The sequence below is a fragment of the Plecotus auritus genome (assembly GCF_963455305.1).
Source record: "Plecotus auritus genome assembly, chromosome: 10".
Lineage (NCBI taxonomy): Eukaryota > Metazoa > Chordata > Mammalia > Chiroptera > Vespertilionidae > Plecotus > Plecotus auritus.
This window is the reverse complement of record NC_137785.1, coordinates 35,769,048-35,789,024: the sequence shown is the minus strand read 5'-3', so window position 1 is coordinate 35,789,024 and position 19,977 is coordinate 35,769,048. Positions and strand designations below refer to the sequence as shown.

Below are 19,977 nucleotides of genomic sequence, written 5' to 3'. Positions count from 1 at the left end.
AACACAACACTCGGATAACTAGGAGGAATAAGTCATGATTCCCAAACAACTGCGCGACTTTCTGTGAGGGGAAGGAGGAATTAAGGATTTGGGGAGTATTTGGGGAAAAGGGACGCGGAACCCGAACGCAGCGGCCCTACAGACTTCTTGTGCGTTTTCTTCATTCAACCGCGGAGCAACTCTCGGTCTGGCCCCATCCAGCCCCCCCACTCCCATTTACCCCCCAGGCTGAAAAGAGGTCGTGGTCCCTTTAAGGCCCGTCCCTCCCTCTCCCAAAACTTCCCAGCGTCTGCTCTTTTCGATTCCGGACGGCCGGCCGGGCTCGCCGCCGAGCTGGTAGGGGCTAGGGACGAGGGGCCCAGGAGGGGTGCGGGGGCGGGTGGGAGGTGCCACCTGCCGCCAGTAGCCGCCGCCGGAACGCAAGGGGGTGGGGCGGAGGTCAGGAGCACCGGGACGCAACTACCGCGGCTTCCCGGTCGCCTGCCGTGGACGCGCGCGCGGGCAGGCGAGCGGCTGGGAACGGCCGCGCAGAGGACGGTTCCGACGCGTCCGGTCCCGACGCGTCCGGTCCGCCAGCGCCGGCGCGAGGGGTGTCCAGGCTCGGCGCGGGGGCGGGGCGGCGCGGGGTGGGGCCCCTCTCTCCCCCTCCCCCCACCGCTTTCCTCTGACGTCCGACCTCGCGACCCCGCCCTTCTGTGGGGCCAGCCCCGCCTCCACCCGGTCGCCAGGGTCACGTGTTGAAGACGCGGCACCGCCCCTCACCTCGGTTCTGCGGGCCTTTTTGGATCTTCTCAGTGTGACTAGGAGTTGGTTTAGATCCCCAAAAGCGCACCCCCAACTTTATCTCACCAAACCGGCAGACCCACCAGGCCTGCCCCACGCTCTCAATGCCAATGACCCCATTTCAAACTTAGTTTCCACGAGGACACCTGTTTCGGGAACCCCCCTTTCACTTGGGCGGAGAGGTTCCGGAGAGTATTTGGTGGTACCCGCCCCCCCGCCGCATTTTCCGTGACTCTATCGTTTTCTAAGCCCCTCCCCGCTTTCGCCTAGCAGGCATCCCCCCGACCTTAGAGGACTTAGGGGGATCCTGTGTCAGCCGCCGGCCCCCGCGTCGTTGGGCCTAGCTTTCCTGGTCCCGGAGGAAGGCAGGCTCGCCGGCTTTGACTCGCATATTATAATGACTCCCGTTTGCAGAGCGGTAGCACTGTGCCGGGTGCTGTAGGCGGATCAGCCCCACTAAGGCTGAGGCAGGGACCACCGCTGCCTCGCCCATACACGACTTCCGTGCTAATGGAAGAGACAGTCACCTGACCATGAGGACCTAGAGGGGTCATGGCAGTCCCGTGAGAACCATTGGCCGGGGGACCACGGGTTATCATGAGGGATACTCCAGAGTCCTGGACTGGTAGGGGCGAGGAAAGCTTTTCAGTTAACTGAGACCGCACGGACAAGGGATTACTCCTTAGCTCAACCAGGAAGGGGAGTGTTCCAGGTGGAAGGGGCTGCTCCAGCAAAGATCTAGAGGTGCACGGCAGGTGCTTCCAAACTGAAAGGAGTCACTGGTTGAATGGAGTGGTGAAATGACACCAGCGAACTGGACAGGATCCGAAAGGTTTTATATTGCCAGAAAAGGACAAATTTGAGTTAAAAAATCCCTCCGGCATTGTGAAGGTTTAAGGCGGAGAGGAATAGGAATAGTGACTGGGACAGAACTGCACTGGCAGTTGCCCCTCGGTCTGGCCTGGCCTTACGGCGTGGCACGCAGCAGTCACTCAATACTCTGGGTACTCCAGGCCTTCGCTCCTTTCGAGGTCGCCTTGTCTCCCTAGGCGCCCGAAAAGCGTATTCGCGCATGCGTTCGCATCTCCGATCAGTTCCTGGACTGTGCCTAAGAGCGCCTACCGGGTGGGCTCTCTTTTTCCACCCAATGGGAGACCACCAATGGTCCTACCGCCTAGTGTGGAGACACAGAAGATGGGCATCTGCGGTAACCACTGGAGAGGCAAAAGGGAGGTACTTCCTTGTCTTTGCCGAGTGGCGCGGGAAGGTAGTCGTTGTGACTGGAAGACTAAGGGCTTCCGGTTTGATGGATTAGCAAAAGGCCAATGAAAGTGGGAAGGAGGTGGGGATTCTCAGGAGCGTGAGGAAGCGGCGCCAGAACTCTGACCTATCAAATTGGAGCAGCCGGTCAGTGAAAAGACTGGCAGAGAGCGCTCGCCTATAATGAGTGTCCCAAACAAATGAGGGCGGGCCCTCCTGCAGAACGGAGTAGGCTTTGTCCAATAGGGACTCAAGGTATGCGGAGGCTTCCTCCCCCCTCAGCGGGAACAGTGGCTCCCCCTATCGGGTGGGGGCGGAGGGTGACGGGCGTGTCCCTCCCCCAATGAGAGGCGGGGGGAGGCGGGTTCTGCGCCGCCATGTCGCGGAGGCTGCTGCCCCGGGCGGAGAAGCGGCGTCGGCGGCTGGAGCAGAGGCAGCAGCCGGAGGAGCAGCGGAGGCGACCGGGAGCGATGGTGAAGATGGCGGCGGCGGGAGGCGGAGGCGGCGGAGGCCGCTATTACGGCGGCGGCAGTGAGGGCGGCCGGGCCCCGAAGCGGCTCAAGACTGACAACGCCGGCGACCAGCACGGAGGCGGTGGCGGCGGTGGTGGAGGAGCCGGGGCGGCGGGCGGCGGCGGCGGGGTGAGGCCAAGGCTCTAATCTCGGGTGTGGCCTGGGAGGGAGGGAAAATTTCCCACTTTGAGGGTATTTCTTGGGAAGGGGGCTTCTGCGCAGGCGCCCCTGCCCTCGCGCCGTTGACGGAGTGGGGGAGGAGCAGGCGTTGGGCAAACGGCGGGGTTTGCGCGAGGACAGGCGCTTGCGTGTGGGCGCTGTTTAGAGTGGGGAGCTCGCGCTGCGGGTGGTGCAGTGCGCAGGCGCCGCGGGCTGGTGTGGGTTGGGGCGGGCACGCGGCCGGACGCCTTTTTCCTCATTTTCTTCCCTGGCCCGATGCGCAGGCGCACTTCTCCCGCATGGGCCTCGTGGGCTGTTGGAGGTGGGGGGGCCACTGCGTGAGCGGGAACGGGTGGGCGGTGGCCTTGGCCGCTCCTGAGAGGAATTATGTCCGGTCACTATTTAATCTTTATAGCTCTGTGGTTTGTCTTGAAGCGGAAGTCGATTTGAGGACAATTCCCCTAGAACAGATTATGTCCCCTATTTTGTGGGCACTGAAAACCGGAAGAAAGGCCTTGTGAAAGGTCTTTTTAGCTGTTCGGGAGTTGAGCCAAGTTTTGGAGCCATCACGAGTTTGCTAATAATTTCCAGGGGTTAACTGGATGCGCAGAGGGGTTGATGAACCAAAATGTTCCCTGCAGTTGGGCATTTTGGAAAGGATTCAGCCTCTTTAGTCTCCTCTGAATAGACCACCAGTTGTTCCTCTGGCTTAGAGCCCATTCCCTCCTCCCTCCAAGTTCATCAGCCATTTGCAGGTTTTTTTCAGGACTCAGCTGCCATCTGTACTATGATTTATTAGCATTTTAATCTGTGCCAGACCTTGTTCCACACATTTTAAAGGTATCTCAATTGAATTTCCAACACTTCTTTATGAGATAGGGGGTGATTTACTATTTTTGACTTGCATAGATGAGGTAAATTCATATAACAAGTGAGGGAAGGGACTGGGTTTAGAATTTAGGACTGTGGAACTCCAAACGGCTGAACCTGGTAACCTGCCTCCTGTTTGGTTCATTCCTGAAATAGAATCCAGTTCTGCCTGGTGGTTCTCAGGCAGGAGGCTAGGCCTAGAGCCCACCAGAGGTGAAGAAAGTTACTTTCCTCCTGGTTCTCCAAGGCTTCTGTCTGGAAGTTTCTCTTCTTAAAGACATGACTCTTATTCTATAGTCTGGCATAGGTCGTGTTTCCCAATGCAGAGAGAATTTTGGTGGGAAAGTGATTAAAACTAAATCTTGTCAAGACTGGCCTGGCTGCCACAGCTTCTGAGGCACATGCTCTTTTATCCTGACTGGACCTGGGGATGAAGTGGGAACAGTGATGCTTGGCTGGACGATGGTTGCAGCTTGCTCTAGTGGGGACAGGGCAAAGAAGTTGGGCAAATGCAGAGATTGCCTGATTCAGACTGCAGCAGAGAATTAATTGTGTGAGCCTTTCCTGCCAGTGGTGTCCACTTTCCAAGCCATGCCTTTTCCCCATTTTTTTTGACCACTGGGAAGAGACAGGTTCTGGAAGGAATGTTAGATAAGCCATCTGCCTGGTCCTTCATTTTGCTTTCCTCAGAAGCTACAGCAAGAGGCTTTAGATAAGTGGCCACGCACTGAGGGCCTTTGCTCTGTTGGCCCAGAATCCTTTTGGGGTGATTGGTTTAAATTGCTGTCCCTTGTTGTCTGACCTGTGTGTCTTTCCTGGGTGACACTCCGCTGTCTTATCTGACTGAATCCTCAACAATGGGGTTGGCACTAGCTTCTGCTAGTGAGCCATTATCTTGTACGGCAGGAAATAAAGTCTTGCTTTTGCTTCTTTTCTCAGGAGAACTACGATGACCCACACAAAACCCCTGCCTCCCCAGTTGTCCACATCAGGGGCCTGATTGACGGTGTGGTGGAAGCTGACCTTGTGGAGGCCTTGCAGGAGTTTGGACCCATCAGGTACTCCATTCAGAGGCCATGGGTTAAGTATACAGAGAAGTCTTTGGTGTCCTATGTGGCACTGGTTCCTGGTTGGAAGTGACTTGGCCAGTTTGGTCCAGTCCCTTGGCTAGGTCCTGGGACTCCTCGGCTCTTGGGGTTGGCTCTTGTGCTTTGGGTCAGGTTATGGCAAGTTCGTGCTCTTTTTTCTCCACTTTGTAGCTTCTAATTAGCATTTTCTTATTCATCAAGTATTTATTACTGAGTATGTGGTACATGGTCAGTAAATGTGGGAATAGAGCATTGAACAAAACTGTCCTGGACTCCTCTTAGATAGTTGCCCACACAGTGATCAGCACTATGATGGGGAAGCTCAGGAGTCTGGGAGATATTTGACTGAGTCAGATGAGGAGGGGTCAGGAAGGAAAGCTTCCCAGAGGAGGTAATGCCAAAGCTACACCTCTTTTGTCTGTCCTGCCACTTATGACAAGAGGTGTTACAGTCAGGAAACCATGACAGGGAGCACAGGATTTGGAGGGCAGGGAGGAGTCAGTTCACAGGAATTTGAACGCCATTCTCTTGTTCTTGTCTCATCCTGAGAATTTGAAACCTGTGTTTTCTCTTGCCAGCTATGTGGTGGTAATGCCTAAAAAGAGACAAGCCTTGGTGGAGTTTGAAGATGTGTTGGGGGCTTGCAACGCTGTGAACTATGCGGCCGACAACCAAATCTACATTGCTGGTCACCCAGCCTTTGTAAATTACTCCACCAGCCAGAAGATCTCTCGCCCAGGAGACTCGGATGACTCCCGAAGTGTCAACAGTGTGCTTCTCTTTACCATTCTGAACCCCATCTATTCCATTACCACGGTGTGTGCCAGTGGACATCCATTCCTTTATGCTCCTCTGTGAGATCTTCCTTTTTCCTTTTCTCTCTGTTCCCAAGCCAGACTGACCTGCCAGTGCCCTTCATTTTGCTCATCTTTGCTTTTACAGGATGTTCTTTACACTATTTGTAACCCTTGTGGCCCTGTCCAGAGAATTGTCATTTTCCGGAAGAATGGAGTCCAAGCCATGGTGGAATATCCTTTGCTAGGGAATAGGCGTTCCTTGGGTTGGGGGCTTAGAGCTGGGCAGGGTGCCATACACATTTTTAACCAGTGTGTATCTACTGAATGCCTGCCATGTGTCAGATGTTTTCATAAAGCCTGCAGTCTGATGGGAGGGGCTATTAATAAATAATTAGATGTCAATAAATAATCAGATGTATAAAAGTGCAGAATGTAAAGTGCTATGAGATACAAGGGGATGTGGAAAGTTCTTTGAGGAGGTGGTATTTTATTTCCATGAAGAAGTAGGAGCTGGTATTCAATTCAAGGTGGAAGTACCAGCTTTATCAAAGATCCTCAGGTGGACCCTGGCCTGATGGCTCAGTGGGTTGGAGTATTGTTGCTGGTTCGATTCCCAATCAGGCCACCTGTCTAGGTTGTGAGTTCCATCCCCAGTGGGGGAATGAATGGAAAGCAGCTAAACAATGCTCACATTGCTGTTCCTCTGCCCTCTGACCCTCCAATCTCCTCTCCTCTCCCCCTAAAATTAAAACAACAACAATATACACACAAGGGGGAGGAGGGAGAAGGGGACCCTAATATAAGGTGACAGGAAATTTGACTGAGTGGTGGGACCATGATGTAGTATACAGAAATCTATGTGATCATGTTGACCAATGTCACCCCAATTAAAATGTTAAAACACATCCTTAAGTGAGGATTTAAAAAAAAAAAAAAAGATCCTCAAGGTGGTCAGAAGCTTAGTGTTGGAGAAAGCAAATGACCCGACAACTGAAGAGTAGCAGACCTAGGGGAGGGGTTCTCTATGGGCATTAGAAGTTAGGGCATTTTCAATAGTGGTAAAGCTTGGGTCAGGATGCAGTAGAAAGCCACTGATGGACTTTCAGAGCAGGAACATTATCTGATTGGTATTTTTCAGATTGTTCAGGCTTCGTCAAAGCACAAGGGAGAGATTGTGCTTGGCCTGGAGTGGTGACAGGAGGTTGTTGTCACCTCTGGGCTGGTGGAGTGGGAGTGCAGATCGTGAAGAAACTTTGCCAGTGACTATTCACTCAGGGTAGCAGGCCAGCCCGTCTCCATGCAAGTGGTTGTGGCAGTGAACAGATCCTAGAACACCCATGAAGCAGTCTGGGTGCTACCTTGTCCTCCATCTCTGGGACAGTTTGAAGCCTCCCAAAGAGCTATGATGGGGCTTTCCTTAACTTAACTTACATTTGATTCTGTGCAGAGTGCCCAGCGGGCCAAGGCCTCACTCAATGGGGCTGATATATACTCTGGCTGTTGCACTCTGAAGATCGAATATGCGAAGGTAAGTCTGGGAAGTGACTGCTGCTTGTCAGCTTCCAGGTGAGCTGGGGCCTGGCTGATACTAAACTTTTTCTTGTTCCTACAGCCTACACGCTTGAATGTGTTCAAGAATGATCAAGATACTTGGGACTATACAAACCCCAACCTCAGTGGACAAGGTAATCCTGATGGCCGCTTTGTTCTAAACACACCCCCTTGCCTTCATTTGACGAGTGCACTTCATAGACCTGGGTTCAGGGTTATGTAATGCCATTGGGCTCCCTATGGACGTGGGAGGGCTTTAGTGGGAGAGGGTGAATGAGGGCTCTCTGAATTCTAGCTGCTACTTGGGGCCCTTTGATGGAGCTGAGGGTGCAGAATCAGGTAGAGGCTTGGATTGGGTGGGGAACAGGGCCTCACGTCATGGTGATGGCTTTAGAAACCAGTAGCAGCTCCCAAGTGGATTCTGCTGCTTCCCTTCTAGGAATTTATTTAGGGTCACTGACTTCACTCTCATGGGTCAGGAATGGTCCTTGCTCTCCACTATTGAGAGGGTCTTCTTGGCGTGGAGGGGGAGGGGATGGCAGATTGGGGAGGTGATGAAGGCTCCTGGGCCCTTGCAGCAGAGCCTTTGAGCAAGTTGACCTTGTAGAAGTGAGGCCCTGGATTGAAGCAGAGTGGGCATGCCTTACCTTACTTGTAGAGGGGACTCAACTTCTCTGCAGGGTGCCCAAATGGACATTCCCTTCCTAGAATCTGTCAAGAATGGTTTGCCTTGGATAGGAGGGAGAGATGGAGGATTGCCTTTGAAAAGCAGCAGCACCGCCTCAACAAGACCGTCCATCTCTGTGTCTGTCTTGGTCTGATACATTGGACTAGGCCATGGGCTGAGGGAGGAGGCTGGTTGCTGACATCTCACAGGCCCTGGGAGGCCAGGTGCCCCCATTACTAGCCAGGCCTGTCTTGCTGATCATTGAAGCTGGGAAGCAGTGGGTAGCGTGGGCTAGACTCTTCCCCAGGACCTTCACAATGGGTGCTGTGGGCCTGGCAGCTCCCTCCAGAGGTCAGAGACAAATTGGTGACCGAGTGAATGTACCAGAGCAGGCAATGGCATTACATGACTGCTAACAGAAACATGGCAACCAACCATTTCTTCTCCAAGGAACATAAGTAGAAGATGTGCAGACCAGCAGGGGCTAGTGGCAGGGGCTGGCTGTGCATTGGTTTTGATGCCTCTCAGTTTTGGCTGTCCCAAGGCTGGGGGTCAAAAACGAGAGCTGATGAGGTAACCTGGAGTGAGGGCGGTGCTTCGCCATCCCCTCGGGAACCATACTTCAGCGGCTCTGCCTCTGCACATTGCTCACCAACACACAGGGTAGAAACCACTAGCTCTTCCTGGAGAAAACAACATGCAGCCTCCACCACGTCCCCAGAAACAGCCGCAGACTTGAGCTCACTACATCAAGAACACCACACCGCGCTCCAAGGAACAGCTACAAGCACAGAGGCAGACAGAGACAGAGAGAAAGAGACGCAACATGGCAGCAGACACTGCTTTTTTATTAAACATTAAAAAAAGGCCAAAATCCAAGCAAACTCGAACCAGAGAATGTACACAGAAGTAGGAAACACAGAGAACAGAGCTCTCAGCCAGCCAACGGCGCTCTTTTCGGAGAACGTTTCACAGACTGAAGTAGATTCCATGGGCCTCCAAGACAATAAGATCCTCTCTCCATTCCTCGCCATACGGGTTTTGTTTTGTTTTTTAAGTCCTTTGGTTTGGGGAGGGCCTTCTTTTTTTGTTTCGATTTTTTTTTTCTTTTTCTGCAGTCAACAGCTGCCAACATAATCTGCACCAACTGGAGATCAGAAACCAAAAAAAAAAAAAAAATTTAACCACAACAACAAAAAAATAAAAGCAAAACAGACCTAAAAACAGACAGCCAAACAGCTCAGAGGTACACAGTTACCTGCTGGCGGGTAATCGGGCGTGCTCCCAAGGCCAAAAGTTCGGGCATAGTGGGGCCACTGGCACACTTCATAACCAGGAGACACGCACATGGAGCGCTACACAGCCAGAAGCACCGCACTGCAGCACACAATGTGAGGAGGTGACAACATGGAGGGACACTACCCACTTCATACACCTTTATTTTCCACTTTTCTGATATCTTCCGAGGACAGAACATCTGTGAGCCACTTTTGATTTAAAACATTGACTGTTAAACAATTAAAAAAGTTGTAGCGGATGTATACTGTAACTTGTATTTATGACTGTAAAACCATGTGATGCAGGGTCGCAGTGTATGTTTGATGGGACGCCATCTTTCAGAACTGTGCTAACTCACTGTTGAAGCGTCCAATGGTAAGAGAAAATACAGATTTGTTTTTTGTGACAAATGGACATTGTACTCTGTACTTCTGCTGTAAGTAGTTCTATTCCATCTTTGTAATGACTGTTGAAAACAAAATGAAGGCCGGGTGGTAGGAAAGGGCAGTGGTTTTGAGCCCTGGGTTTTGGAGTCAGCCAGATCTGGGTTCAAATCCCGGCTCAGCCACTAACTTGCTTTGTGACCTAGGGCCAAAATGTCTTAACTGCTCAGTTCAAAGTTAATCCTTATCTGTAAAATGGGATTAAAATAGAACCTACCTCATAGGGTTGTTGTGAGGAATTTAAGAAGCTGTGATGTTTGTAAAGTGCTTAGCACAGTGTCTGCCACTCAAGCACTAAATTAATGGTAGCAATTAATGAACTACATCTGGGGTCAGGGATGGATCTGCGCCATTGTCTGGGTCTGAGAATGTTGATGCCTTGTACACAATTGCTCATATGAACTGATTCTGACTTGCTGCTTGTCCTTTCCTCCAGTCCCTCCTCTGGTTGTATGTGACTAGGTGGGAGGGTGACTGGGACCGGCATTGAGAAAGAAGGGGCCTAGAGAGTGGGGTCTAGAGCTCCTAAAATCATGGGGTATTGGGGTTGGTATCTTCTTTCTGCCCTTCCTGGGTTATTTTCCTGCTCTTAACCATTCCCTTCATTGGGAGATATTTTAGAAAGCTCTTCTTGGCCCCATGACCTATTAGCTTCCATAGTAGCTGCAAGTTCCCCAGAGAACCCAAGAACTGGTCTTTTTCCCACCAGGACCAGAGCAGATGCCAGAGCGCCCAGAACCTGGCCTCATCCTTCAAAGAGAAAGGAAAGCCTAGTTGGTATGGGCTAAGGAGGCAAAGTGGGTTCCAGCCTTGGGCTTCATGCCCACCCTCAAGCAGGCCAAAGGAGGGAGGCTCCAGCAGCCCTTGTGAGATACGGAGGGTTTGCAGCCAAGCTTGTAGGAGCTAAGGGACTTGGAGCCTAGCCTTAAGTGAGAAGGGAAAGAGCCACCCCTCTTATTGAACTAGGCTCTAACTGATTTCTCTGTCCACAGGTGACCCTGGCAGCAACCCTAACAAACGCCAGAGGCAGCCCCCTCTCCTGGGAGATCACCCCGCAGAATATGGTGAGGGCAGGGGGTTCCCCTCCGTGGACTCCCGTGGCTCATGTGCCCCTGCCCGACGCCCGCCACGCAAATTCTCACCCGCCCTCCCTCTCTTTCCTTCCCACCCCCCAGGAGGGCCCCACGGTGGGTACCACAGCCATTACCATGATGAGGGCTACGGTCCCCCCCCACCTCACTACGAAGGGAGAAGGATGGGCCCACCAGTGGGGGGTCACCGCCGGGGCCCAAGTCGCTACGGTCCCCAATATGGGCACCCCCCACCCCCTCCCCCACCACCCGAGTACGGCCCTCACGCCGAAAGCCCTGTGCTCATGGTCTATGGCTTGGATCAGTCTAAGATGAACTGTGACCGAGTCTTCAATGTCTTCTGCTTGTACGGCAATGTGGAGAAGGTGAGTTTCTGCAAAGTTCACTGGTTTCCTTGTAGACCTGGCAGGTCCCAGGGAGGCCCTGAACCTCATGGTTTGCCCAGTCAGTGAAGAGAGAGAGAGAGCCATAGCTTGCTTGGGTAAGAGCAAGTTGACTCAGGATAACTTGCTTAATTGGGTGACCTGCTACAACAGGGTTTGTTCAGTCCTCACTGTGTATGGGTATTTTGTCCGTTTTTGAAATTTCAGTGTTAATACTGGGACTAACACATAAAAGTGCTAATATTTAACATTACTTGAATATTGTGATATGTGAAATTTATCCATTGTGGTTATTTTTTTAAGTTTTTTTAAAATTTACTGGTTTTAGAGAGAGAGCGAGGGAAACATCGATTTGTTCCACTTGTTTATGCATTCATTGGTTGATTCTTATATGTGCCCTGACTGAAGATCAAACCTGCAATCTAAGTGTATTGGGATGATGCTCTAACCAGCTGAGCTGCCCGGCCAGGGCTACCCATTGTATGAGTGTTTTCTCCAGATAATCTGCCAACACTGGGTTTTCTGACGTGGGATAGTTAACTGAGACTGATAGGTAGGTGTCTGTCCCAGATCAGATTGTTTATTGCTTCTGTCGAACCCATCTGAAACTTTTTGAGTTTGTAGCCTCTCTTGACCCATTAAAAACAGTACTAGTTCATACGTGTTAAATTTTTCCTATATGAGGCATTTTTTAAAAAAATACATATTTTATTGATTTTTTACAGAGAGGAAGGGAGAGGGAGTTAGAAACATTGATGAGAGAGAAACATCAGCTGCCTCCTGCACACCCCCCACCGGGGATGTGCCCGCAACCAAGGTACATGCCCTTGACCGGAATCGAACCCAGGACCCCTGAGTCCGCAGGCTGACACCCTGTCCACTGAGCCAAACGGGTTAGGGCTATATGAGGCACTTTTAAAAGTGCTTTACGTGTTGTAATTTGTTTAACTTCACAAGCATCTTTAATGAGGTAAGTGGGGGGAATGAAGAGAAGGAATGAGAATAACGTGCCTAGGTTAACAGACCTTTTTGTGGAAGCAGGACTCGAGCTAGAGAGCCTGGCTTCAGAGTTGACACTACTGTTTTTCAGTGTGTTTTTACTATAACACTCATAAAGAAATATTTTACATCAGGACCCAGTATCTAGACCAGCCGTGGGCAAACTACAGCCCGCGGGCCGGATCCGGCCCATTCGGCTATTCTAATCCGGCCCGCGGAGCCAAGAGCAGAGGGTTCTCTTGCTTTCCCCTCCGCTCCTTTACTTTGAATTTATATTAGTTCACACAAACACTCCATCCATGCTTTTGTTCCGGCCCTCCGGTCCAGTTTAAGAACCCATTGTGGCCCTCGAGTCAAAAAGTTTGCCCACCCCTGATCTAGATAAATGTGTCTGTTTTATTAAACATTTATGAGAATAGCTGCTTTGGTTTTTTACTATGCCTCCTGTTTTCTGTTGTGTTTCATTAAGTGATCTACTTATTGGCCATGCCCTACACTGTCTAGGCTCTGCTGCCTGCCTTGGGCTGAGCACTTGCCGTGGGCCACGCATGCTTTTCTGTTTCTCTTGATTCCCATTTGTAAGTCAGGATGTGGAAGCAAGAGTTACTTCTAACTAACTTGGAAGGGGCAGGAGAGAGGCCCCTGGCTGTTGGGCAGTGATGATGACCATGGCTGCTCTCCCTAAGGTGAAATTCATGAAAAGTAAGCCGGGGGCCGCCATGGTGGAGATGGCTGATGGCTATGCTGTGGACCGGGCCATTACTCACCTCAACAACAACTTCATGTTTGGACAGAAGCTGAAAGTCTGGTAGGTGCCTAAATTCCTTGGGATAGGATGCTTTGGCAAGGGCCTGGGGAGAAAAGGGAAGGAAAATGGGGCACCCACTGCACAGGGCCCAGCAGTGGAGCACAGCTAGAGACAAAGGTGCTTATTCAGGCAGGAGTGTGAGGTGGGGCGGGTGTGTTTCCAGATGCTTCTCTAAAGCAGTGGGGAAAAGTGCACTTCGCCTCAGCTGTGTCACAATGCCCCCTGAGTACACAGCACTTGCTCAAACAGGAACAAGGCCACAGTGGAGGGCTTGGGGGACATTAGGTTTGACAAAGAGCTCCGCTTTCCCCCTAGTGTCTCTAAGCAACCTGCCATCATGCCTGGTCAGTCATATGGGCTGGAAGATGGGTCCTCCAGTTACAAAGACTTCAGTGAATCAAGGAACAATCGGTTCTCCACTCCGGAGCAGGCAGCCAAGAACCGCATCCAGCACCCTAGCAATGTGCTGCACTTCTTCAATGCCCCTCTGGAGGTGACGGAGGAGAACTTCTTTGAGGTGGGTGCCATGGAGTTGGTCCCACACCACAGCCATCTGAGTGGGCCATTCATTTTAGTCTTTCAACAAATACCTATTTTCCTACTTTGCCAGGATGAGGGTTGGGTGCTGGGGACAGCACCAGACATCTAGCAACAGAGAAGTATGCCAGGCTCTTAACATTTTTGGCAAGCTAGGATGGCTATACTTTTGCTGGGAAAGTATCTCTCTGTGTGTTGGAGTGGTGATCAGAGTCCAATCTCAAAACATCCCCTTTGTCAGGCAGGCCCCCAGGTTCCTAGATAACATCTGAAGGGAGGGGCCTGTTAAGGGCGACTTCAGAGGGGGAACTAGGGCAGGCAGTCTGACTGGGAGATTTGGACTTTGGTCCTTGTATTCATTTCATCAAATATTTACCTAGTGCCAACTTCCTCAAATAGCAGCTGAAGATGAGAATTGGGGAGCGGGGGGAGTCATAGAACACCATAGAGTGTGTGGTGAAAGCTTAGAAACTCATCCCCAGAAAAATTTCAAGCACCGGGTCATGCAGGGCAGGGTCTGCTTAATTCTGCCATGTGGCATTCCTTGTATTTCTGCATCTATTTTCTGTTTTTGTTTTCTTGTATATTTTTATTGATTTCAGAGAGGAAGGGAGGAGAGCGATATCAATGATGAGAGAGAATCACTTGTCAACTGCCTCCTGCATGCCCCCTACTGGGGATTGAGCCCACAACCCGCGCATGTGCCCTTGACTGGAAACGAACCTGGGACCCTTCAGTCTGCAGGCTGACACTCTTATCCACTGAGCCAAACCAGCTAGGGCAGTGGTCGCCAAACTCATTAGTCAACAGAGCCAAATATCAACAGTACAATGATTGAAATTTCTTTTGAGAGCCAAATTTTTTAAACTTCTTCTAACGCCACTTCTTCAAAATAGACTCGCCCAGGCCGTGGTATTTTGTGGAAGAGCCACATTCAAGGGGCCAAAGAGCCGCATGTGGCTCGCGAACCAAAGTTTACCGACCACGGAGCTAGGGCATCTGCATCTATTCTTTGTCTTGCAGATTTGTGATGAGCTGGGAGTGAAGCGGCCATCTTCTGTGAAAGTATTCTCAGGCAAAAGTGAGTAAACTGCCTTGTCTTCTCCCTCATTCCTTGGTTGTAGATGAGCAGCTCCCTAGTTTGTGCTTGGGTCAGCCTAAAACCTTTGCTTTCTGATCAGGTGAACGCAGCTCCTCTGGGCTGCTGGAATGGGAATCCAAGAGTGATGCCCTGGAGACTTTGGGCTTCCTGAACCATTACCAGATGAAAAACCCAAGTGAGTATCTGTATCCTGCAGTCCATCCCCCTTATGACCTAACTAGAGGCCCTAACTTGTGTCCCTCAGCCCAGCCTGCACCCTCTCCAATCTGGGATCCCTCTCACAATCCAGGACTGTTGGCTCACAACTGCTCACCTGCCTGCCTTCCTGATTGCCCCTAACTGCTTCTGCCTGCCAACCTGATCATTCCCTAACCACTCCCCTGCCAGTCTGATTGATGCCTAACTGCTCCCCTGCCAGCCCAATTGCCCCTAACTGCCCTCCCCTGCAGGCCCAGTCACCCCTAACTGCCCTGTCCTGTAGGCCTGGTCCCCCCCAACTGCCCTCCCCTGCAGGCCCAGTCACCCCTAACTGTCCTCCCCTGCAGGCCTGGGTCCCCCCAAAATGCCCTCCCCTGCAGGCCTGGTCCCTCCCAACTGCCCTCCCCTGCTGGCCTGGGTCCCCCCAAAATGCCCTCCCCTGCAGGCCTGGTCCCTCCCAACTGCCCTCCCCGGCTGGCCATCTTGTGGTGGCCATCTTGTGTCTACATGGGGGCAGCCATCTTGTGTGTTGGAGTGACAGTCAATTTGCAAATTACTCTTTTATTAGATAGGTTGGGTTGGCTGGCTTCAGGTCAGAGCTGTCCTTCTTGCTATCATGATAGAGCCCCAGAAATGTTCACGTTGTCACTGACACAGATGAGTGGGACCTGATCTCCAGGAGAGCAGCCTGGTGTTCCCTATGGGAGAGCCAGCCTGGCTGCTTGTTCACCCACTCTGCCAGCTGAGAGTTGCTTGGCCTTGTTCTTCAAGTAGCTGGCATTCTCTGCGTCAGAAGCTATCAGTAATGCCCAGCATGTCAGTCACAGAGGCTGGCTAAGCTAGTATCCGGGAAAGGGGCTATATTAGCCAGCAGGTAAAATTTGCCCACCCAGTTCCTGGGGGCAGACCTATTGCTTTGAGCAGCAACAGAGCTAGGAATGGAATTCTCCATGGTAGTGAAGGAAGGGAAAGAGAAATACTTTGTGTTTTTGGCTTGTTTTTAAGCCTCACATTGGGCAGTACCCATTAGGCCCCACAACTGAACTACAGAAAAAGATGTGTTTAAATGAGGAGAATGGTGGGGTGGGGGGAAGGGTTGAGGAGGGGCACCTCCAGAGATGGGCTCAGCCAGACCTCTCTTCTTCTTTGCAGATGGTCCGTACCCTTACACCCTGAAATTGTGTTTCTCCACCGCTCAGCATGCCTCATAATTAGGTGCCGAGGAAGAGTCCTATCTGAGCAGGAAATAATTTCTTTCCTTTGTGGTTTTGTTTTGTTTTTTTTTGGCAAAAGTTCCTATATTCCTTTTTTCTTTTTTTTAAAAATGCTAGGTTAGAGGCTTAACCATAATGGAAACGATGGAAGGGGAGGGGAAGGGAATTGATATCTCCCAAGATTAACCTTCACTTTTAAGAAATTATTGTACATGTGATTTTTTTTCCCCCGTTCATACATTCGTGCTGCCTATGTACTCTTGGCACATTTCAATAAAATTGTTTGGAAAATTAACAGCGCTTTCTGGGACTCAGAGTTGTGTCTGCTTCCCTCCCACTTGGTCTGAAGAGGGGTAGGTAGGACAGGACACAGCTGCAAGCTGTGGAGAGCTGCAGGCCCAGTCCTGGGAGGAGCAGGGTGAGCCAGGGCTGTAGACCAGTAAAAATGCTAGCAATTAAGGAGTCTTGAGAAAAGGCTGGGAGACCTGGTGGCACACAATTCCTGGATTCTGCCTAAGCAAGCTCATTCTAGTTAGGACAGTCATTTAAAATGTACAGTATTTTTCCGCGTATAAGACACTTTTTTTTTTCTTCTAAAATCGTTAGACTGAAAATTGAGTGGCGTCTTATACACAGAAGTCAAGGAGGGCAGGTGGGAGCCGTGTGGGTGTGTAGCTGCCCATACCTTGTCAAAGCTTCCTCCAATCACAGCCTTATTGTTACTGGTCAGCTGGTGCCATAATTGGAGGTGGAGAGTGTGTAGATGCAACAGGGACCAGAGCGTTCTGATCCTGGAAAGACGTCAAAAGATAAAAAGATAGCCCTAACCGGTTTGGCTCAGTGGATAGAGCGTCGGCCTATAGACTAAAGGGTCCCAGGTTCGATTCCGGTCGAGGGTATGTACCTTGGTTTCGGGCATATCCCCAGTGGGGAGTGTGCAGGAGGCAGCTGATCGATGTTTCTCATCGATGCTTCTAACTTTATCCCTCTCCCTTCCTCTCTGTAAAAAATCAATAAAATATATTTTAAAAAAAATAAATACCGTTAAGCGATTGTCTTACTCTGCAAAATTCAAACGGAATGTAATTAGCTATGCAAAAGAGCATGGAAATAGAGCTGCAGAGAGACAATTTGGACTGCCTTTCACTGAGTGTATGATCAGTCAGTGGAGAAAACAGGAATTACAACTCCTTTAGATGCCAAAAAAAGAAGGCCTTAAGAGGAAAACCAGCAAAATGTTTACTGATTTTTAAATTTTGGGTTGGAAAAGGGGGTGTCATACATGGGGCATCTTATACATGAAAAAATACGGTATATGGTGTTGCTGGGGAAGGGGGGAGGACTTAAAGGGAAATCGTGTGACTAAACACCTGCCTTTTTTTGTTAATCCTCACCTGAGGATATTTTTTTCATTTGTGTTTTGAGAGAGAGAGTGAGGCATTGATTGGTTGCCTCATACATGTCCCCCAACCAGAGCCTGGGATCAAACCTGCAACCCTTCTGTGCGTGGGCTGACACACTGACCAGGGTAACACCTGCCTTTTTATAAGGTTGGAAAATAAACCTCTGGAAGATAAAAGTGGAAGTCTTCTCCCTAATCCCTTTATCAGTTTTTGGTGATATTTTTTCTCCGTGTCACATTGGGCAATGACACCTGCAGTTGAACTGCAGAATAAGATGCAAAACAAGGAACTGGGTGGGAGGAACATGTTCTAGAGTTCCATCTGGACATTTGTTTTTTAATGTTTTTATTGATTTTCAGAGAGAGGGAGGGAGAGATTGAAACATCGATGAGAATCATCGATTGGCTGCCTCCTGCACACCCCCTACTGGGATCGAACCATGACCTCGTTCATAGGTCAACACTCAACCACTAAGCCATACCGGCTGGGCAACATTTGTTTTTTTTGTTTTTTTTTTTATAAATCTTTATTGTTGAAAGTATTAACTTATGTCCCCCTTTTTCCCTCACTAAGGATATTTTTTTCCATTGATTTTTAGAGTTGTAGGGAGGGGGATGGAGAGAGAGAAACATCAATGTGAAAGAGACATTGATTAATTGCCTCCACCACCTGCCCCAACCTGGGCAAGGATGGAACCTGCAACCCAGGTGTGTGCTCTTGACCAGGAATTAAACCCATGACCCTTCCATGTGTGTGTTGACACTAACCACTGACCTCTACGGGCCAGGACCGTTGTGTTTTTTTTTTTACTCTTAGTAAGGAACTTTGACTTTTTTTTATTGATACTATCACAGATGTCCCCATTCCTCCTCTACCCTATTTTGACCACCTCCACCCAGTCCCTGGCCTCCCTTTCCTCTGGCAATCACTACTTGTTTTTAATAAAATTATTTGTGCTTTGCAGTGTTGTGTATCATAATCACATACAAAGCAACTTATTTTTACCCCTGCTGTGGTATTGTGTGGTGTTGCATTAGAATTTACCTGGTCCCAAAGATAATTTCCAACTTTTTGTTACTGCAAACTGGATATGCTGAATATCTTGATATAAATATCTTAGCCAACTTCCTTGGTATTGTAGAAGTACATTGCTAGCAGTGGAATTGCTAGATTAAAGGATCTATATATACAATTGCAATGTGATAGGTACTCCCCAGTTGTAAATGGGAACTTGTGTATGTGGGGGTAAGGGGTAGCAACTTGGAAGGAGCCTGCTTTAAGGTTCATGATGTAAGAGGCAACCTGTAGAGGAGCAAGTAAAAAATACAGCACTTTGTTCATGCATGTGCTCTTTAAAAAAAAAAAAATTATTTTTTTTATAGAGAGGAAGGGAGAGGGATAGAAAGAGAGGAAACTATCATCTGCCTCCTGCACACCTCCCACTGGGGATGTGCCCGCAACCAAGGTACATGCCCTTGACCAGAATCGAACCTGGGACCTTTCAGTCCATAGGCGGACGCTCTATCCACTGAGGCAAACCGGCCAGGGCCATGCATGTGCTCTTGAAAAAGACCCCACTTTCAAATTTTACTGTGAAGTTTTGAAACTCAGATTTACATTACTGAAGACATGACATTTGTCAGATGAAACTGCTTCATATGGGACAGTTTCGAAATAGAACAAGGAGAAACTAGTCCACCTTACAGCCACAAACTTCAAAATCTGCTATGACTTATTTGTTTAAAAATATAGTTTTATTGATTTTAGAGAGAGGAAGGGAGAGGATAGAAACATTGATGGCCCTAGCCATTTTGGCTCAGTGGGTACAGTGTTGGTCCAAGGTCAAGGGCACATACCTTGGTGTAGGCTCAATCCCAGCCTTGGTCCAGGTGAGTGCAAGAGGGAACCAATCTCTGTCTCTCCTCCCTTCCACTCTCTAAAATCAGATCTACTGCTTCCTGCACCCCCCCCCCCCTGGGGGTTGAGCCTGCAACCCCAGGCATGTGTACATATCTTGATGGAGAATCAAACTGACTTGGTTCATGGGCTGACACTCAACCACTGAGCCACACTGGCCAGGCTGTTAAGATTTAAGTCCATCAAAAAGTAAATTAGCAGCCACTTATTCCTTGTTAGCAGATTTTAGTCTCCTACAGATACTTTACATATATATTGTGTGCTATAAGTTTTTTGCTGATAATACTGAATGTTCAACATTCTTTTTATTGATTTCAGAGAGGAAGGGAGAGGGAGAGAGAGAAACATCAATGAAGAGAGAATCATTGATTGACTGCCTACTGCATGCCCCCCACTGGGGATTGAGCCCTCAACCTGGGCATGTGTCCTTGACTGGAATCGACCCTTCAGTCCCCAGGCTGACGCTCTATCCACTGAGCCAAACTGACTAGGGCTATGTTCAACATCTTTACATTTTTCTCTCTCATATCTTGGTATTTGCATGCGGTTTCAGAGTTTCCTTTGCATAGATAACAGTTCTCTGTTGATGGACAGTCACTGGTTCTGTTTTCCAATAGAGCCTGCCTATGGCATTTTATTAAGAAGGCAAGGTATTCCCTACAAGTCTGTTTGCTCAGAGACATCCATTCACTTCCTGGTGAACATCTCCCTAACAAGCATTTTTACAGCACTTGTGTTCTTGCGTTACATGGATTTTCCATAGAGGTTTATTTTATTTTGAGGAAATTATTTTAAGAACATAGACTTAAGACTCACATAAATCCCCTCTTCAGCACTTCTGAAGCCTAGAGACCATGAAATAATGACTGCCCCAGCCCCAGGTTCCTGTGTACAAAGGAAAATAGGACCTGGAGGTG

At 49.7% G+C, this 19,977-nt stretch overlaps 1 protein-coding gene across 4 annotated transcripts; it reads left to right on the top strand.

Moving 5' to 3' along the window:
* The first annotated feature begins 273 nt into the window (after nucleotides 1–273).
* On the top strand, nucleotides 274–16,035 carry HNRNPL (heterogeneous nuclear ribonucleoprotein L). 4 transcript variants are annotated; one of them, XM_080644848.1, is made up of 13 exons: nucleotides 274–336; nucleotides 4,524–4,642; nucleotides 5,251–5,488; nucleotides 5,615–5,700; nucleotides 6,901–6,997; nucleotides 7,082–7,154; nucleotides 10,401–10,472; nucleotides 10,584–10,864; nucleotides 12,568–12,689; nucleotides 13,005–13,206; nucleotides 14,250–14,307; nucleotides 14,408–14,503; nucleotides 15,679–16,035. In XM_080644848.1, exons 3-13 carry the CDS (start codon nucleotides 5,264–5,266, stop codon nucleotides 15,735–15,737), a joined length of 1,371 nt encoding a protein of 456 aa, XP_080500974.1. In that variant the 5' UTR covers nucleotides 274–336; nucleotides 4,524–4,642; nucleotides 5,251–5,263; the 3' UTR covers nucleotides 15,738–16,035. The 4 variants fall into 4 exon arrangements, with proteins under 4 accessions (XP_080500974.1, XP_080500973.1, XP_080500972.1 ...); XM_080644846.1 differs by lacking the exon at nucleotides 274–336 and adding an exon at nucleotides 2,400–2,684 and having other exon boundaries at nucleotides 5,615–5,702; nucleotides 6,903–6,997; XM_080644847.1 differs by having other exon boundaries at nucleotides 308–336; nucleotides 5,615–5,702; nucleotides 6,903–6,997; nucleotides 10,401–10,864.
* Nucleotides 16,036–19,977: the final 3,942 nt, after the last annotated feature.

Bases quoted from the DNA above. Each gene is read 5' to 3' on its own strand.
- HNRNPL (XM_080644845.1), top strand. From the start codon at position 2,421: ATGTCGCGGAGGCTGCTGCCCCGGGCGGAGAAGCGGCGTCGGCGGCTG. The intron at 5,489-5,614 runs GTGTGTGCCAGT...TTGCTTTTACAG, and splicing joins CCATCTATTCCATTACCACG to GATGTTCTTTACACTATTTG. The intron at 13,207-14,249 runs GTGGGTGCCATG...TTTGTCTTGCAG, and splicing joins CGGAGGAGAACTTCTTTGAG to ATTTGTGATGAGCTGGGAGT.